We start from the raw sequence: 18,408 nt of genomic DNA, 5'->3' as shown, positions 1-18,408 counted from the left end.
TACACTACTCTCTCTCTCTCTCTCTCTCTCTCTCTCTCTCTCTCTCTCTCTCTCTCTCTCTCTCTCTCTCCTTCCACACCGCATCTTCCTAGTTTTTGTTACGAACTTACGATTTCGATTGCAGGACAAATGACATGATGCGACGTTGTATTATCCGGTTTATGGTTTTGGATTGAAATTAATTGCAAGAACATGATCGTCGAGCCCTAACTATCCCTACATGATCGAGAATTTTCTTTTTTAGTAACCCTCCTAAGAACGAGGTTATTTAATGAAAATAATAAAAAGAGAAGAAGGAGACAAACACCGAAACCTCTCATACAAATTAAGAAACAAACACTAACGAGATAGGAAACTAGGGACTTTGCATAGACATTCATATATAATTTCAAGAATTAAATTCAGTTTACCCCCTTTGGTTTGGGGGTGACTTCATGTTAGTCCCTACATTTTTATTTTCATCAGTTTACCCCTTGAACTCTTCAATTTTTGTCTGCCGTGCCCAAATTCTCATATTCTGTTTGAATTAACCTTTAATTATCAGCAATTAAGGTCCGATTTGGACATATAAGGTCCGATTTACCCAAATTCTAGATATTGGCCTCACAGTTAATGTTAAAATTATTAACAGTTAACGTCCGATTTAGACAGAATATAAGATATTTGGTCACGCTTGAGGAAAATTCAAAAGTTTGAGGGGTAAACTGATGAAATTGAAAGTATAGGGATTAACATGAAGTAACTCTCAAACCTCATGGGGGTAAACTGAATTTAATTCTAATTTCAAATATAAATTGCAAAATGAGGTAATTCATAGTTAATTGTTAACAATTCCTCATTAATTTTGACTTCAATCCAAATTTTATTTTCCTTCCTCCAAACGGAGAAATTTTTAAGTGCTACGGGAGGACCACATGACAGTCTGACGTGGTCCTACATTCCAATCAAATTTAGACATGTGGATTTTTTACAACTAAAATATTAACTAATATTTTTTATTTTTTGTGAAATGACATTCATGGGTATTTAGCAAGTTCAACCTAGGGTTTAGGGTTTAGAGTTTAGGGTTAGGGTATAGGGTTTAGGGTTTAGGGTTTAGGGTTTAGGGTTTAGGGTTTAGGGATTAGGGATTAGGGATTAGGGTTTAGTATTTAAAAAACAACATAAAACCCAAAATAGTCTTTAACAAAATAGTTTAAATAATTTTTCATGACATGTCTAAATTTAATTGGAATATAGAACCACGATTACCACGTTGTTCTTCTGTAGCACTGAAAAATTTCTCCTCCAAACGGAGCACTAAGATTTTCAGATGGAGCATCTGCTATAGAAAGTAGAAATATCAAATATATATAAAAGCCAGCCAACCCACTCTCAATCTTTCTGCTCATGCTAACTAAGCTAGCTATATATAGAGAGTTATAGAGACTAAGATTAATCCCCACCTTGCTAAAAGTGCACACCACTCCTATACATCACCGCAAAATGCCGGAAGCGGCGGTGATAATAGTCGGTGCTGGCCCGTCCGGCCTCGCCGTGGCCGGCTGTCTCAGCCGGCTCGAAATCCCATACCTACTTCTCGAAAGAGAAGACTGTTTTGCTTCTCTTTGGAAGAAGTACTCGTACGACCGTCTCCACCTTCACCTTCAGAAGCAGTTCTGTGAGCTCCCCCACATGTCATTCCCGTCCTCTTGTCCCACTTATGTACCCAAAAAACAGTTCATTCAGTACTTGGATGACTACGTTGCACATTTCAAGATCAGTCCCATGTACCAGAGAAACGTCGAGTCTGCAACTTATGATGAGGGTTCTGAGAGATGGGTGGTGAAGGCGATGAACAATGATGAGGGCTGTGGTGGTGAGGTGGAGGTGTTTCTGGGAAGGTTTTTGGTGGTGGCTACTGGTGAAGCAACCAATCCATATGTGCCGGAGATTGAAGGGTTGAGTAGTTTTGATGGGGAGGTTCTTCACTCGACCCGATTCAAATCCGGGGTTGAGTTCAAGAACAAGAATGTTTTGGTTGTCGGCTCTGGGAATTCCGGCATGGAGATTGCTTTGGATCTGGCAAACCATGGTGCAAGGACTTCAATCATTGTTCGGAGCCCGGTAAATAGTCAAATCTAATTAACTTACATTCATTTACCACATATGTCATACCTAATATTCTTTTTACTATATGGTGAATGTAGAATATAGCATAACCGTATGATATGATGTGTTATATATGCAGGTTCATTTTCTGTCAAAGAGAATGGTTTACTTGGCCTTGGTTTTGCTGAGATATCTCTCATTAAGCAAAGTTGATACTTTGATGGTTTTGCTTAGCAAGTTGGTTTATGGAGACCTGGCCAAGTATGGGATTGCCAGGCCGAAAGAGGGTCCTTTTTTTATGAAGATCAAGTACGGTAAGTATCCGGCCATTGATGTCGGCACATGTAGTAAGATCAAGTCCGGTGAGATTCAGGTAAACAAATCACCGTCTCCTCTTCCATACATCATTTTCGTACTGACAAGTCGACAACATAACTATAAGTCTATAACGATGCTATAAGCCTATAACACTAGAACTTACCCAGGTTAATTTTTTTTATCCATACAGGTTTTACCTACAGAAATAGGCAGCATTAGAGGAAACGATGTGAAGCTTAAAAATGGCAAGTCATACCAATTTGACTCGATCGTGTTCTGCACTGGGTTCAAGAGATCAACACATTTGTGGCTCAAGGTGATTTTACTAATCAATTACACTAAACAAAGTCTAGTGTTCTTGTTTTTTGGCCCCAACTATTTCATATTTATTTACTTTTATTTATATTATCACTAGGGGGATGATTATCTTCTGAAAGAGGATGGCCTTCCAAGACCTAGTTTTCCAAACCATTGGAAAGGCAAGAATGGTTTATTCTGTGTGGGACTATCAAGAAGAGGATTGTATGGATCTAGTGAGGATGCTCAAAATATAGCCAACGACATCCAGTCATCTCTGTAATGTTCAAAGCCAAGACAAAGTCAAGGTCAAAGTCATAGACTCATAGTCTCATACCTACCTACAATATTTTTATTTTCGTTTTCTCATATTCTGTGGGACTATGTATAAAACATAAGATGAGTCATGAATGTCGTATAAAATAAAAGAATGAATAGCTTATGACTATTTTGTCACATACAGTAATGATACAACAATGATCTCCAGGCTGAATACAAAATTACAATTTATGCTACCTCAAGAACAGATGGGAAAATTGTTACACTCAGCTCTAAGAAAGCTCAAAAATCAATAGATAGAAATAATAGAAGGGGATAATATAGGGGCCTTGAACTTATTGACTATCTTCCTACTGATGGCTTGTATTGAGGAAAATCTGGTTTTTACCTGGGTGACAATTAAGCCCAAATAAGTCCATCAAAGCCAATTTCCAGATTTGAAACCGGACTGTCACCCAAATCCTCCTGGTCTGCTTGGCCGTCCACAACTGAATCAACATATGGCTCCAACAGATCCGAAGATCTTTCAGCTGGAATCCCGTAGTCTTTGAGAATGCTGGTTGAAGAAGCTAGTGCACCTTCTCTTTCTAGAACTGTTATATAGTTGTCTTCAAATTCAAAGACCAAGTACTTGTGCTTGCATGCTGAATAAAAGCAAAGCCACACTTATTACAATCAGTGGGATAAATTGAATAGTTGATATTGAAAAAAGGGTGTATTACTACTTACAATCTACAAGGTGAGCTAAATGATGAATGTTCTTTATTGGAGTTCCATTTAACTTCAAAACCTGAAATTAGATTTTTGTTAAGAGCGAACGCCATATAGTTGGCTGATTTGTACATGGTAACAGAAAACTTGCCTGTTGATTGCTCATATCTTCATACCCTATATTTACTTCATTTGCTAAGACCTATCAAGATAAAGACTCAAAGGATGAGAAAATACAAACACAACTCAAGAAATTGCATCAAAGAGAAAAAATTATAAATAGAGTAACGAAAAGAGAAATTCTCCTATTCTTATTAAAAAAAAATGGAAAAATATTTCTCTCAGACAGGGAAGGCCCAGATGGGACAATAATGACAGACATCAGCTTTGATCAACTCTAAAGCGAAACCCAAATTTAGTTCGATACTTATATGCAGCTAACCTGTGATAAGATTACAATCTGTTCCCCTTTGAATCTAGCCAAAGAGTAGCGTGCCTTCGCCAAAAGTTTCAACTGACCAGGAAAGAATAAAAAAATTAATTCAATTTTCAAACCATAAACATGCATTCTAGTCAGATGAAAAAAAACTTAAACAGGGATTTTTCGTCAAGACAGTGACAACTTACCCCTATAGAATCATCACACTCCTCACTGCCGAAAGAACATAAGAAATGGTTAGTTTCAAATTATCCTAGCAGATCTTTACGACAAAAGAAACAGAGATAAAAAAAAATGTTTCTGAGTTTCAAAGATGTGCATGACATACTCTATTAATGGTTCTGAGAGTGGGGTAAACACCAAACCAGCAATTATTAAGTAAGAGGGCTGCCCTCCATCGATATGATAAGGAACCTTGTTGGGGAAAAAGAGATCAAAATAATTAGGATGAAATCAAAGGATAAGACCATGGGACTGACATTATATCACTTTATGGGAAAAGGTCCCAATTTTCTTTTAGCTCACCAAATGCACTCGTGGGTTCAACTCTGCTTTGACTTTCATGAATTCTCCGGCTCTAATAATACCAAGCTCTGCAACATCACCTGCAAATCTGTATAGGATAATGGATATAGCTAATGATTGTGCCTATAAACATACAAACTAGAACATGGATGCATACTCTACAGTAGGGAATCAAGATGAAGGACATGATGTGAGAGATGGGAAAAGGCAAATGTGGAAGAACATGACTTCCGATAAATGTAAATAAACTCTAAACAGAACAACGGACTCCACTGGAGACCAGTACAATACCAAAGCCATTTTTTGGTCTGGCATAACTGTGGAAGTTAAGCTAAACAACATACCATATATGATTACCAAAAGAAACAGAAAGCATATGAAAACAAAATGCAACTTTTAACATAATTTCGTTTCATAGAACCAGGGCCTTACTTTTGGCTTATAAGGTAGCGGAATGCAATGCGCTCATTTGATCGAAATGGTACTGTTCCTTCACACCCTACATGCACGTCATCGAAGCTTACAATCACGTCCCCCTGGAAAAACACACGTTCCATTAGAGTTCTTAACGAATCTCCAAACTTAGCTGGGGAGTATTTCCTAAAAACACATGCTATTGCTGTTCGTTTATTTCCACTTCTATAAAATCCCACTTCACATTTTTGCTCTCCCATTTTCATTTTCATCACTTAATATATTATATAGACTGAGAAGCACTGAAAAATAGCTGTTTGACAAGTAGCAACTCATATAAATGAACTGCTCAAAATTAGAACAAACATATATACCTCCTTTAGTACATTATGTGCATCACAAGTGGGTTCTACTCGTCGCACCAGTACACCCTGCACACAAGTCAGATGTGCTGGGGTAAATGCATAAGAAGATTAACTACATAGCAGATACAAGTTATCATCTTAATGAAACCTAAACATGGCACAAGTAATGGTAAATTACTACATGTTTTACATGGTCCTCATGAACCTTCCATCAAAGCCTTTACTATTTGTTGTTCAAAAGATTATTTAAAACTTTTTTCACTGCCGCTTCATATTCAGCTGCAGATACTATGCTTATCCGAGACAAAAGTGAAAAATTCAACTAGATATGTACTACAAATGTTTATTATCTATATCTATTATTATTACTAGCTGATCCAAGAAACACTAATTGAACAAAGAGACATACCTCAACAGATTCTACTTTTAAGCATGCTCGTAATGCAGGATTCTCCAACTTTTGCAACATAACACCAAGGCAAGGGAAACCTGGTCGTCGAATCATCACAATTGATTGCGATAAGTCCGAATAAGTTGGCAAGATCCAGATAAGTATTAGGTTTCTAATCACACTAGACAGATTGTGGCCTGACTAATTAAATTAAATATAGCAGTAAAACTGTCTGCCACTAAATAAGGCAGCAAGTATTATACATTCCTGACAAAGTGAATAAATCCACTATCAATTTTTAGTCTAGTTAATTACATATATAAAAACACCTTTTAGGTCTGTAGCTTGTAACATATCCCTAAGCCTTAAACAAACTACATCATGGTTTAAGAATAGAACCCATAAAATTCATGCCAGACAACAGTTCTGCTTTCCCTGATGCTTAATGCACCAAGAATAGATGAGGAAGATGAAGTCAAAACCAATGCACAGACACACCATAAACTCAACAGGATACAAAGTCCATGCACTGAATAATTTCACTTCACACAGACGAAAGTTGGGAACAGTCCTCACCTGTGTACTTCCCATTCCTCTCATAATCATTCAAAAAGTGAGAGACAACTGTAGTAGGAATCACATATCCAATATTCTCGGCCTCTTCAGATCTGTAGACCTAAAAGAGGTGTGTTAAAAAGAAGAGAAACTTTTTCATGCCACATAATTTACTTATATAGCCAAAAAAGTAAGACCAAATAAATGGATAAACAAACTTTGACAGCAAGCCAGCAAATTTACCTGAAATGCCACACCAATGCACTCTCCTTGGTCATTGAATGCAGGACCACCACTATTACCTACAATTCAGCAAATTGAAACAGAAGTCTATGAGAAAGATATGAATAATGTGTAAAATAAGGATCTTAGTCTTCAGGCAGCCAAGTGACTTCCCAAAGAACAAGAGTATTCATTGTAAATTTGAGTTATATGCTGACCAGGATTTATTGCTGCATCAATCTGAATGCCCAACAGATCAGATGATCCATGAGCATATGAGGTAACCTGTAGATATAAATTGTAAGAAACTTGGTGCCTTATATTTCTGTAACACAGCTTTGACAGATGACATAATTAACAACAAACTGATTATCAGGGCTAAAGTACTATCAGCAAGCAAAATATCATACAAGTCCACTAAGGTAGGGAGAACCAAACCTCTATACGCGATACAACTCCCTTCGTTACTGAAATGGTATCTCCTCCAAGGGGATATCCTACAACAGTCACTGCTTCCTGACAATTGTATAGCAAGAATAGCAAGTGATGGTATAGCGCTTTAGAGTTTCATCCAAGTGATGTTATAGCAAGAATTTAAAAACTATGACACTTAAATTTAAATTTTCATGAAAAAAAGAGAGAGAGAGAGAAAAAAAAAAAAAAAAAAAAAAAAAAACCTACAACTTCTACAGTTTCTGAATAACAAAGCTACACTAGCTTGGTAGAAGTGGTAATAAGATGGACGGCATCAGTTAGATCATGTAATGCTAAATCTAAGATTTAAGTCAGGTGGATGGTCAGTTCAAGCTAATATAAAAGCCTGGAGATAAAGTGGTCAACATGCATCCTAAAATTGTTAATTATGAGACAGAAGTTTGCTTCTTTTGACAAAATTTTAGCAGTCACATCCACGACTTCCACAATTAAGTCTGATTTTGTTTTGTTAAAGGTACCTGACAATAAATTCTTGTCCACTGGGTATCAGGTTAAAAACTAATAAACACTTGGAAAGTTCATCTATTCATATTAATAACTTCACGGGCTATTTTAAAATGAACTAACCAATTTGTCACAACTCCAAGCACTGAATAATACCATACAAAACCATTACAAAGTGAAATGGGTCTAAACCTGAAGATGTGGCAAGCTTCCAAAATGGAGCGGCTCTGCTCCTTTCCAGAATTCCTCACTTTCTACCGTGAGCAAGGCTATATCACAATCAACACCTTTGGCTAAAACCTGCAAGTTAAGTCACTAACAGTAAAGCTATATCACAACCCCCCTCTACTGATAATAAGCTACAGCATCTTAATTATCTCCAAGATATTGAGACACAATGTTAATTTTATGAGGATCAAATACCTTAGCCACATATTTGGTATCATCTCCCCTTCTCTTCACTTTAACCTGCATTAATTAAGAAAAAAATAATGATCATAAGTTTAAAACAATGATAAATGAGTGCATTATGCATCCTTCAGATTTCTTGGTACATCACTGTCCCTGCAAATCATAATCTCTACGATATGATTGGAATAATTTATAATGAGAACCGAAAACCTTAATGAATATCACGTAAGATGCAAAGTTTAGCTAGTGTATGTCGTCTAAAGGAAAAGTTGATATACATCCAACTACAGACAATTTTGAGCATTTCACATTTCTAAGGGGTAGTCCAATGACATTTTGTACCTAATCTACTAATTATACACAATTACAGACAACAAAGTACCTGAGTATAATGTTCAACACAATGGGCGTTTGTTAAGAGTTTACCGTCACCAATCATAAAAGCACTGCATCAAAATATTCAGATAATAAGTTCTTAAAATCACACACATGATAGGGATATGGAAGACATGAGAAGAGTACTGAACTTGCCTGCCTGTACTTGTAAATTGTCTTTGCTTTTGCCAAGGAAGGGAATAGTCAGGAGCAGTATGGGTGCAGTACACCTAAACATATGTTGAAACAATCATCACCTACCAGCCAGTTACACAATAGATTCTGCAAATTATGAGATTTGCGTGATAGAATTAACATTGTTTTTACAGACTCAGCACCTAAGTGAACAGATATACACCAGGAAACTCCGATATGAATATAAACCACACCAAACATCAACCTACCTAGAAGGTGCAAACAATGTCTGGCCTCGACTCTACTTAATAAGAGAAAATGTGTTCAAAACTTGGAACACAGAGAGCAACAATTACCTTGACGACTGCATTGAGAAAATCAGCATCCTGAAGATTTCTCACTTCAGCCTGAATCAAGTCCAACCACCTCATCAATACAGATAACTCGAAAGATTAAGCTCAAACAGTGAACATTTCTCTAAACTCTTCCGATAATGGCGTCGACTAGCCAATAACACAAACTAGTCCTAAAATTGAGCATCGGAAAAAACCATACCTGCTTCTTCTCCTTTTGATCAGCTACAGACTCTTTCTTCTCTTTCCTCTGCGTTCCAAACGGCTTATACGCCGCCTGTTGCGACCGCCCCTTCTTCCCTCCACCACCACCACTCAACACGTCACCATTTCCGATAAGCTTCTTTTTAACACCTTCTTTCTACATTTCCAAAACCAATACTCTCAGAAATCAACCAATTCCAAAACAATTCACACCAACACATAAATTAGGGTTCATACTTTTACCTCCGACCGTGATTTATCGCCTTTCCGTGAGTTCGAAGCAGCTCCGTTACTCTGGCAGACTGGTTTAATAGTGTGGCAGCTGCTGCCTGACCACAGCGACGCCGCGAAGCTGGGCTGGGCGGCGGAGACGGCGGAGCGGAATTTAACGGTGGAGGTGAGGACGGAGAAGTAGCAGTTACTGACCGCAACGGCCATTTGAAAAAAATCGAGAGCTGAAAGAAGAAAGGGGCTTCTCTCTGGGAGAAACTAATTTTCTGTTTTATACCACTGTGTTTCCTTATCCGTAAGATAATTGAATATCTGGGTTTTTTCTCTGGTATATTTTTTTTGGCGCCTATGGGTTTGAAACGGGTGCCCATTGGGCTTTTGGGCTGGGGAAGTGTGTGGGCCGGAATTGGGCTTTTGTTTATTCGAGGGGTTAACACGTGTTGGATTCTGAACTCTGCCTGTGTTAAATGGGTGGGACCGCAGCAGGAAAAGTGATGGAAAGAGAAATGTTACCGGGGAAAGGAGCAGACTTTTCCATTAATGCCCCCGAGGGTGCTTAGGAAAACGTATCGGAAGTGTCGTTGTCGGGGTCTTAATTGCTCCTGTCTGTTTGTGTCTTTTCCCCGCAGTGCTTGGGAAAACGACTTGGCGTCACCGTCCACGGCGAAAAGCTCCGATCCTCTTCGAGATTGTGGTAGAAAAGTTCATTTCCGTTTTTCAATGGGGAAAGCGCTAGAATACACGGGAGTAGTGTACGCCAAAGTGGGTTATAAGCGCATGGCTTGTTTTTGTCCACACATTCTGAAAGACAAGGTTATTGACGTAATTACAGACTTAACTACAGTTATCAGTTAAAAACTGAAAATAGTGCAGTAAAACAAGTCAAATAAAGATAAAATACAAACAATACTGAATTATTGATCAACAATCAAATAAAACACAACATATTCTCTATTTATCTGGACACTCTATTCTTGAAATCTCCTTCAGTTCCCATTAGCAAGAATCTGAATCATTCAAGTGATTCAACGAATTTCCATAATTGAATTCAAATACCAGCTAGTCGAATCTGAAACAAAGAAGAAATGGAGAACCACTTAAGGGAGAGAGCGAATTAAAAGCATGGATGCTTTCAAGCTTGTTTGATTGATATGCTGGTGCTATTTCATTTGGAGTAAACCGTTTTTTTTTTTTGTCTAATTGCTGAGTTGAAATTCCTCCCATGAGCAGTGAGGAGTGAGCATCAAAGAAACAGAACGACCATTTTCAAACAAAAAAGAAGAAGAAAGAACAATTGATTAATTATGTTTGTAAGTGATCTTAAAAAAACATATCATATGCTCATGATTCATAGCCCTCTTGAAATACAACAACGCCTGATAAACTGTAAACTTCTTGGATTTCCGATTCTAGATCCAAATTGTATCTTCAAATCCAACCGAAATGATTCGGCTCTTCTCTCTCGCCAATGAGCTGAATATGTAATTTTTCTAGGAGTTTGGGTTATTGGATTCCAAATACAATTTCACATAAGCATAGATTTTTAAGCAAAAATCAAAGAAATGAGCAAGTGGGTATCACTCACAAGCGCGGTCCCAAGGCTCGCTCTTGTAGATATCAACATCGGAGATCGCGTTGAATTTGAAGGGTTTGCGGCAGACTTTGCGTTTGAGGTAGTAAATGACGAGCTCTTCGTCGGTAGGGTGGAATCGGAAGCCGAGGGCTAGAGCAGTGGGGGCGGGGGTTTTGGGAGCGGGGGTGTGGTAGTCGACGGGACTAGCTCGTGACCCATCAGTGAAATTGAAGCGGCGGCAATGGTGGCGGTGGCGGTGGCGGTTCTAGGGGTGGGTGTGGGGGAAGAGGGTATAGGTGGAGTGAAGGAGATAGACAAGGGTTTCTTTGATTCGGGCAAACTCTCCCTTCAGTCTTACAGTAAAATCCGACGATAACTGTGATGACCTGAAATTACAGAACTGCCATTCCGTTAACGACTCCGTCTGGAGCACCGTACGACACGTGTATTCCAGTTTTTGCCTTTCAATGGAGTAAAAGAAAGAAAGAAAAAGTTGCTGCAACAATGCACACAATGGTGGAAGCGTAATGTTTTTTCAGGTGCACAATCTAGATAGAAGCTTCATACATGCGATATAGGACTTGATGGCTAACTCCCGGCAGGCTTTGAATGTGAAATATGGTCAAATGTGTTTAGTGAATTTATCCTTGGTATGTTGATTCCGATATTGTTTTAACGGTCCAAAGTCTTAAAAAACACAAAGGCTCTGTGGCAACTGTTCACCCCTATCACGAACTCTATCCCTAAAAAGGGCCGAATTCGCTTTGTTGGTAGCAAGCAATGGCTGAAGATCCCATATAGATTATGACTTGAATCAAATCAATTCTTTACTTACACACTCTGAAAAAAGATTTTCAAAATCATACTAAAACTACTTTTATTAGTTATATAATATTGTCGTTATGTCATTAATCTTCACTTGTAAATCATAGGTCTTTAGTTTCACATCCTTAATTGTAATTTTGTCGTATGTACTAAAATGATGTTAGGGTTGCGTTGGCCCACGAATACAAATATTGTAGGATCATCGCTTTCAATACTTTTATGGCACGTTTACTTAGAATGAAATTCATCACGAAGGAAAGACGAAATGAACGAGAGACGAAATAAAACAGTACATGGAGATTTCAATTCCATTAAGCTGTTTACTTACCATATAGAATTAGAACAATAATGGAATTAATTACTATTTTAATTACTAAAATACCTATGAAAAAAATAAGCTACACATTTCGATCACTCTCAACACAATTTGTTCCTTATATGTTAATCTAGTTTTGTTTGTCGTTTTGATTATTTTAATTGATAAGTTATGTATAATCAACAAACAAAAGTGATCACGTCAATTTTATGTTACACTAAATATTCAATTTGAACCGAAGCGTAAAATGTGAATCTTGAATCGAGAATTGATAAACACATGGATACTGGGGCGAGGCATATGTGCATATGATATTTTGTTCGAGTTTACCTTTTGAGGTTTTTGGTAAGGTCAAAGTTCCTATTCCATTGAGTTTAGGAGTTTGGAGTCTCAATCTTAATGATGTGCATCGTTGTGATGTTATTCGAATACATGCGAAGTTTTTTCTTATTGTTGGACACAAAAACGTATCATGAACCTCAAAATTAATAGTGTGCATGTAGCCCTCAAATTACGGATGATTTCTTAGTAGCATTATGAATAGCTTGGGTTTATGATGATTTCACATTGGAAATGTGAATAGCTTGTACATAATTTGTTTATGATAGATCTTGATCATTAAAGAATAAATCTTTGATCTTAAAAAGAACAAAACTTACCAGAAAAGACCCAGCAAGAATGGAGCAGAATACTAAAACAGAACCAGCTAGCTAATTAAATTAACAAATTTGGACCATTCTCCAGACTTCCAAATTAAATTACTATCGATGTTCCCCCAACCTAGTCCACTTTGGTGTTTCAGTCCACTGATTTGTTACCACCCACATACGACACGTCGAGCCAACTCTGTTCCCTCTACCCTCTTCAATATTCCTCATGCATAAAATACATGATCCCCTACGCCGCAGCTCCACCTCCACCCCCGCGGGCCCCATATCCAAACCAACGGCCGCGATCGCCACAGGACAAAGAGGGCAGGCAAAAGGAGCGCATCGGGGTTATCGTCGCCAAAAGTTAGCAAACATCGCCACCAGGCGCCAGTACGAGCCCTGCTGCTACGTACAACACAACCCACCACTATATCACGCCCTCCCCGCACCACCCTTCTCTTCCTTTCTCTCTCTTTTTCCTTTCTCTACACCATCATCATCTGAGCGTTACAACATTATTGCCTGCTCACGCCGCTCGCACCCTTTCGGTTTTGGCTCTGTGGCGTGCAGAACGGAAAAGGAGAGAGAGAGAGGGAGAGGGAGAGGAAGGGGTTAAAAGCTTTAGCTTAGAGACGTACGGTTGCACCACTTGGTCCTCGTCGCCCCATTTTGTCCTTATTCTCTGGATCATCTTACTGATCCGTCTTTTGTTTTTCTTAATTACCGGTTTGGTTTTGGTTTCTCGCCGGATTGTTGTGCATTTTCCGGTTATTATTCCGGTGTTGTGAGAGAAACGGAGAATAGCTGAATAGAGATGGCTAGTTCAATCAGTGGTGAGCAACAGAGTGCCTGCCCTGTTAACAACCGCCAAGGTAGACCCTTCACTCCATCAGTCATGTCATTTTTTCTGAACTCTGAACTGTTGAGCTGGTTAGCACTGCTCTGTAGTCTCTGTTTTTTTTTGATCAAGTCTGTAGTCTCTGTTTTTGTTTTTGTTTTTTTATTAGAGTAAATGTCTAATAAAGTAAAAACCCTTGTTATCATTTGTTAATAAGTTTATTTTACTCTTGAAGTCTGAACCTTTCTTAGGCGTCACCTTGTGATTTATTTTTCTGGATAGTGGCTTATCTGAAGGATGAGTGTTCGTAATGAAAAGGTTTCAATTGGTGAAATGGGTTTTCAGTTGTGAATCTTTGATGCACTTTTCCCTTTAATGGGTTTTTACTGTTCTTGTTTTGCCCTGATGATTTGGTTAGTCTTATGAAGTTATGATTCTGCTTTTGGTGTTTTAGGTGGGAAAGATGATCTGGACACCCAACTATGGCATACATGCGCCGGGTCTAATATCTATGTCCCACGCCCTGGAGACAAAGTCTTTTACATTGCTCAAGGCCATATTGAACAGGTTCATCTCCTCTGTTTCTGTATAAGAATATATCCAAATATCCAATTATGAATGCTTTCAAGTTCAGGAACCATAAATTGAAATAATTGAGAATGTAGCGTAAATCTTTTGTTACAAAGGTTAAAATTTCGATACTGAATTGTGAATTTCAGTTAATCCTGTTGGTTTTCGTCTGTTGTTCGGATATGTAACATGTTTGCTTGTTGATCTAGAGTAGGTTGAGGCATATGCAGACACAGACTCTAATTCGGCCATGCCAAAATACAATTTGCCTCCCAAGATTCTTTGTCATGTTGTCAATGTTCAACTTAAGGTATATCATTTTTTCACTGCATGTATTTTACCAGGATGTGTAAAAAACACATTCAAAATGTTGGTTTGATAGAAAAATTTAATGGCTCACAATTTGTGGGAGTTAATTGCTTGTACTGGATGACTGATTTGCAGGCTGAAGTTCACACAGATGAGGTCTTTGCGCAAATAACATTGCTTCCTGTGACGGAGGTAGTTTTCTTGGGCGTCATATGAAAATTTGGAACTTCCCTATCTAGATAAAATTTATCAACCGAGCTTTACTTTACTGCTTTGGCATCTTGCAGCAAGATCAGCTAAGTCTTGAGGATGAAAATGCTCCATCTTTGCCTCATAGAACCAGGACATACTTTAGCAAAATACTCACTCCATCTGATACAAGCACCCATGGTGGATTCTCTGTTCCAAAGCGGCATGCTGAGGACTTCTTTCCACCTCTGGTTAGTATCCTTTCATGGCTTCCATTGAAATAAAACAATAAACACATTTTAGAATATGTATGACATGCATCTCTTAGGAACTTGTATAATTGGGCTAGGCATAAGATAGAAAATCTTTTAAGAAAATAACCAATTGATTTGGATTAAGGTTAAGTTTACATGTTACAAATCGAGAGGTGCTTCAAATGCTTTTATTTTGGGTTTGATGTCTTGACAATTGAAGTAATGAAATTCACAAAACCCGCCAATGCAGTATTCGACCATTTTACTTGAGTATTATGAATATGCTGGTAACCTGGCCCTTTTGATTAATTGTGTCACAGGCGATCTACTATTTGATTCTTCACCTTTTTGTAATCACATATACTTATAAGATATCCATCAATGATGTGAATTAAAGTTCAGTAACTCCGACTAATTCACATGTTGTAGATGTTCTTGCAGGATTTGTTTCAGCAACCACCAGTACAGGAACTCACCGCAAAGGATTTGCATGGAGTTCAATGGCATTTTCGGCATATATATCGAGGTATATTTACACCCAGACACTTGCAAACATCTAGCAGTGAATTTTATATAACCATCATCACTAGGACTTGGACAATCAGAAATCACATGCTTAAGTTTAGATGTTTCAAAACATATATATGCTCATTGGTACAACAATGCGATGATAATATACATCAGTTCCGTGATTATTACATTTAAATAAGACAAAGTCTAGGATATCCCAGAAACCTGGGAACAGAAAGGCAATTGCTTTGGACCTACACATAAACGGCCACTAGTGCTACATACTTTACATTTACGATTTAATTTCTAATCATCTTCTTAAGCTCAGTGAACAGTGCTAGTTCATGTGCATGGTCATCCTGTATCTATATTGGATTCTAAGCTGTATATCCAACAATAAATGTAGGTCAGCCAAAGAGACACTTGCTCACTAGTGGTTGGAGTACGTTTGTCACTGCCAAGAAGCTTGTTCCTGGGGATGTATGTATCTTTGTCAGGTACCCTCTCTTGCTTTCTCTCCCTTCTCCATATGTAATAGGTCCAATTACCAGTTGTTTGAAAGATGATAAATGACGAATTTTCATGAACATGAATCTCTTAGATTCTTAAGTCGAGATACACGCAGAATATTCTGCTAAATTTATTGTGCAAAAGAACCTCAACTTGACAGCTATGGGAATATGCGCTGGGCTCCTTTTGGCAAGCATTCTTTAGTTTATTCACAAGCTTTCCATTTGAAAAGGTAGCTGTCTTTAGTTCTAGGTATGTAACGATGGTAATTCTGGTTTTGCAGAGGAGAAAATGGAGAGCTTCGTGTTGGCATACGCCGTGCGACCAAAACACAAGACAATGCAACAGCTTCTCTCATTTCTGGTAATAGCATGCAGCATGGCATCCTTGCTTGTGCCTTCCATGCCATTTCTACTGGAACCATGTTTACCGTGTATTATCGTCCTTGGTAAGCTACTTGATACTCGGAGCTGTGGGATTTAAGGTTGAATATATAGCTATAGCACTGGGAGTACTTATATCTTTAGCTTCTAAGCATGAAGCCTTTTTATGCACATGCAGGACCAGTCCTGCACCATTCATAATTCCATATGATCAATACATGAAATCAGCCCAATATGAATATTCTGTTGGGATGAGATTCAAAATGTGGTTTGAAGGTGAAGAAGGTGCAGAGAAGAGGTAATAAAGCTATGCCTTGTGAGTGCGAGAATGGATGGACAAATGTGCAGTAGGCAGTGTTCATTTTCCTTCTGTTTCCAAGTGTTATGGTTTTTTAAATGTATTTTTTTTTTTTTTTTTCATTTTATGTACAGATGTGAAGGTACCATAATAGACATTAATGATAAGGATTCTATTAGGTGGCCCAGTTCTGAGTGGGGGCGTCTGAAGGTACCCAAATCCCTTTTTAGGACCCTCAAATCTCCAAATTTGCAATCTCATAGTTGAGATAATTGTCTCTTCATGTTTTTAATTATATGACCAGGTATTATTCCCTTGTAGGTGCAATGGGATGCCACTTCAGATACAATCTTGCATTCGGAAAGGCTCTCTCCTTGGAACATTAAGCCTGCAGAATCCAGCAATAAGAAGAGGGCTTCTTTCCCTCGCCCACATCATAAGAGACTACGTATACCTGATCCTTCATCACCTATGTTTTCTGGGTTGGCCAGGAATGGTGGGTAACTCTTGTATATCTACTTGTCGAATCTTTCTTCAGATTTTCAGAAAACAAGTGTCCGTTCATTCATCATTAGATCTAATATGATATCCAATTCATTCATGTCGAAACTAATCAAGTTCACTCTCCTTTTTTCTTGATAGGCCCATTTCCATCAATAATGCCTCAAAGACAAGAGGTCTTTCAAGGTCAAGAAATAAGCGAAATACATGCCTATGATCTGGATGCTCCAATGCATGACCCGCTACACCAAAGTCCTTGCAGTTCAATAGCATTTTCCTGTGAAAATATGCTGACTCCATGTAACACTAACCAATGGCCCCCGCAGTTTACTCCTTTTGGGGTTGACAGTGAACCATTTAGCAGAAGCATGTCGGTTCCAAATATAAACTCCTCTGGGTCTCAAGAATTAAGTGCCTCCAAACAGAGGAGTAAGACTCAAGGGCCATTTGTTCGACCAAATACCCTCATGCTTTTTGGAGTCAATTTAGATAACAGTCACTCGGAGCTCCCTTCACCACAAGTTGCCAATTCTACCGGACTTTTAAGTCCTTGTTCTATTCCTCCAATTTCTCAGTCAAGTGTTTCTGAAACTGTCCAACTTTCAGAGACATCCAAGAGTTTTTCTTGCGTTCATTCTGAGACACAAAGCAAGAAATGTTGTTCTGTCAGCAACAGGAGTTGCATAAAGGTAAATTAAATATGAAGCTTCCTTATGGCTGTCTTGGCAAGCAACTTTGTCAAAGATAAATTGCTGCTAGTTGGATAAATTCTATTGCACTTGCATTATTCACAATACCGTTAGGTTATACCAAGCTACTTACACCGGTCATCACATGGCAAACAGGTTCCCAAGTAATTTCTAAAAACTTGAAGGGATATATGTTGGTGTGATTATGTGCAAGTTGTTCGTATGGAGAAGCATGCTTATGTATTTCAAGTTGCATTTGCACTAGGAGGCATATGCATTTAAGTGTGAAGCAATTAGTATCCTCATACGTTTGGAGCATGTCAACATTCTTTCAGGTGCTCAAGCATGGAGCAGCCCTTGGAAGATCGGTGGACCTCACACGCTTTGATGGGTATGGTGAGCTTGTTTCTGAGCTTGACCAAATGTTTGATTTTGAAGGAAGGTTGATCGACGGAAGCAGTGGATGGCAGATAACTTACATGGACGATGAAGGCGACATGATGCTCATAGGAGATTACCTGTGGCAGTAAAGAACTTGAACTCAAACTGTGTCTTAAAGTTTTTCATTTCTGTTCCACTGTCATCTATCTCCCATTGGTCTTTGTTATTTACTAACAACTTTACATATGCAGTGAATTTCTGTCAATGGTGCGAAAAATGTTCATCTGTCCAAAGGATCAAGAAGTCGACAATCTGAATCCAGGGTCACCAAATGCGACATCCCCCTAAGTTCCTCTT

The 18,408-nt window shown here is 38.4% G+C and overlaps 3 protein-coding genes across 3 annotated transcripts; 2 read left to right on the top strand and 1 right to left on the bottom strand.

The window, feature by feature from the left end:
* Positions 1-1,485: 1,485 nt before the first annotated feature.
* Positions 1,486-2,989, top strand: LOC101309411 (flavin-containing monooxygenase YUCCA10-like). The gene is made up of 4 exons (XM_004290672.1): positions 1,486-2,106; positions 2,231-2,464; positions 2,600-2,725; positions 2,825-2,989. The coding sequence occupies exons 1-4, from the start codon at positions 1,486-1,488 to the stop codon at positions 2,987-2,989; spliced, it is 1,146 nt and encodes a 381-aa protein (XP_004290720.1).
* A 131-nt stretch (positions 2,990-3,120) lies between these two features.
* On the bottom strand, positions 3,121-9,493 carry LOC101309113 (protease Do-like 2, chloroplastic-like). Its single transcript, XM_004290671.1, has 21 exons — positions 9,268-9,493; positions 9,023-9,181; positions 8,824-8,874; positions 8,489-8,562; positions 8,340-8,403; positions 7,970-8,014; positions 7,739-7,846; positions 7,046-7,123; positions 6,826-6,892; positions 6,629-6,687; positions 6,407-6,506; positions 5,849-5,928; positions 5,449-5,505; positions 5,093-5,196; positions 4,661-4,748; positions 4,464-4,549; positions 4,324-4,348; positions 4,139-4,210; positions 3,848-3,898; positions 3,715-3,775; positions 3,121-3,629 (listed from the first exon to the last, which is right to left on the bottom strand). The coding sequence occupies exons 1-21, from the start codon at positions 9,460-9,462 to the stop codon at positions 3,385-3,387; spliced, it is 1,869 nt and encodes a 622-aa protein (XP_004290719.1). The 5' UTR covers positions 9,463-9,493; the 3' UTR covers positions 3,121-3,384.
* A 1,442-nt stretch (positions 9,494-10,935) lies between these two features.
* Positions 10,936-18,399, top strand: LOC101299450 (auxin response factor 23-like). The gene is made up of 15 exons (XM_004292576.1): positions 10,936-11,018; positions 11,062-11,090; positions 13,912-14,024; positions 14,242-14,337; positions 14,472-14,528; positions 14,624-14,776; positions 15,221-15,305; positions 15,696-15,786; positions 16,083-16,247; positions 16,361-16,480; positions 16,615-16,690; positions 16,802-16,976; positions 17,123-17,670; positions 18,006-18,196; positions 18,303-18,399. The coding sequence occupies exons 1-15, from the start codon at positions 10,936-10,938 to the stop codon at positions 18,397-18,399; spliced, it is 2,079 nt and encodes a 692-aa protein (XP_004292624.1).
* Positions 18,400-18,408: the final 9 nt, after the last annotated feature.

This window comes from Fragaria vesca, linkage group LG2 (genome assembly GCF_000184155.1).
Source record: "Fragaria vesca subsp. vesca linkage group LG2, FraVesHawaii_1.0, whole genome shotgun sequence".
Taxonomy (NCBI): domain Eukaryota; kingdom Viridiplantae; phylum Streptophyta; class Magnoliopsida; order Rosales; family Rosaceae; genus Fragaria; species Fragaria vesca.
Note: the sequence above shows the minus strand (reverse complement) of the source record. Positions and strands in the feature narration are given on the sequence as shown.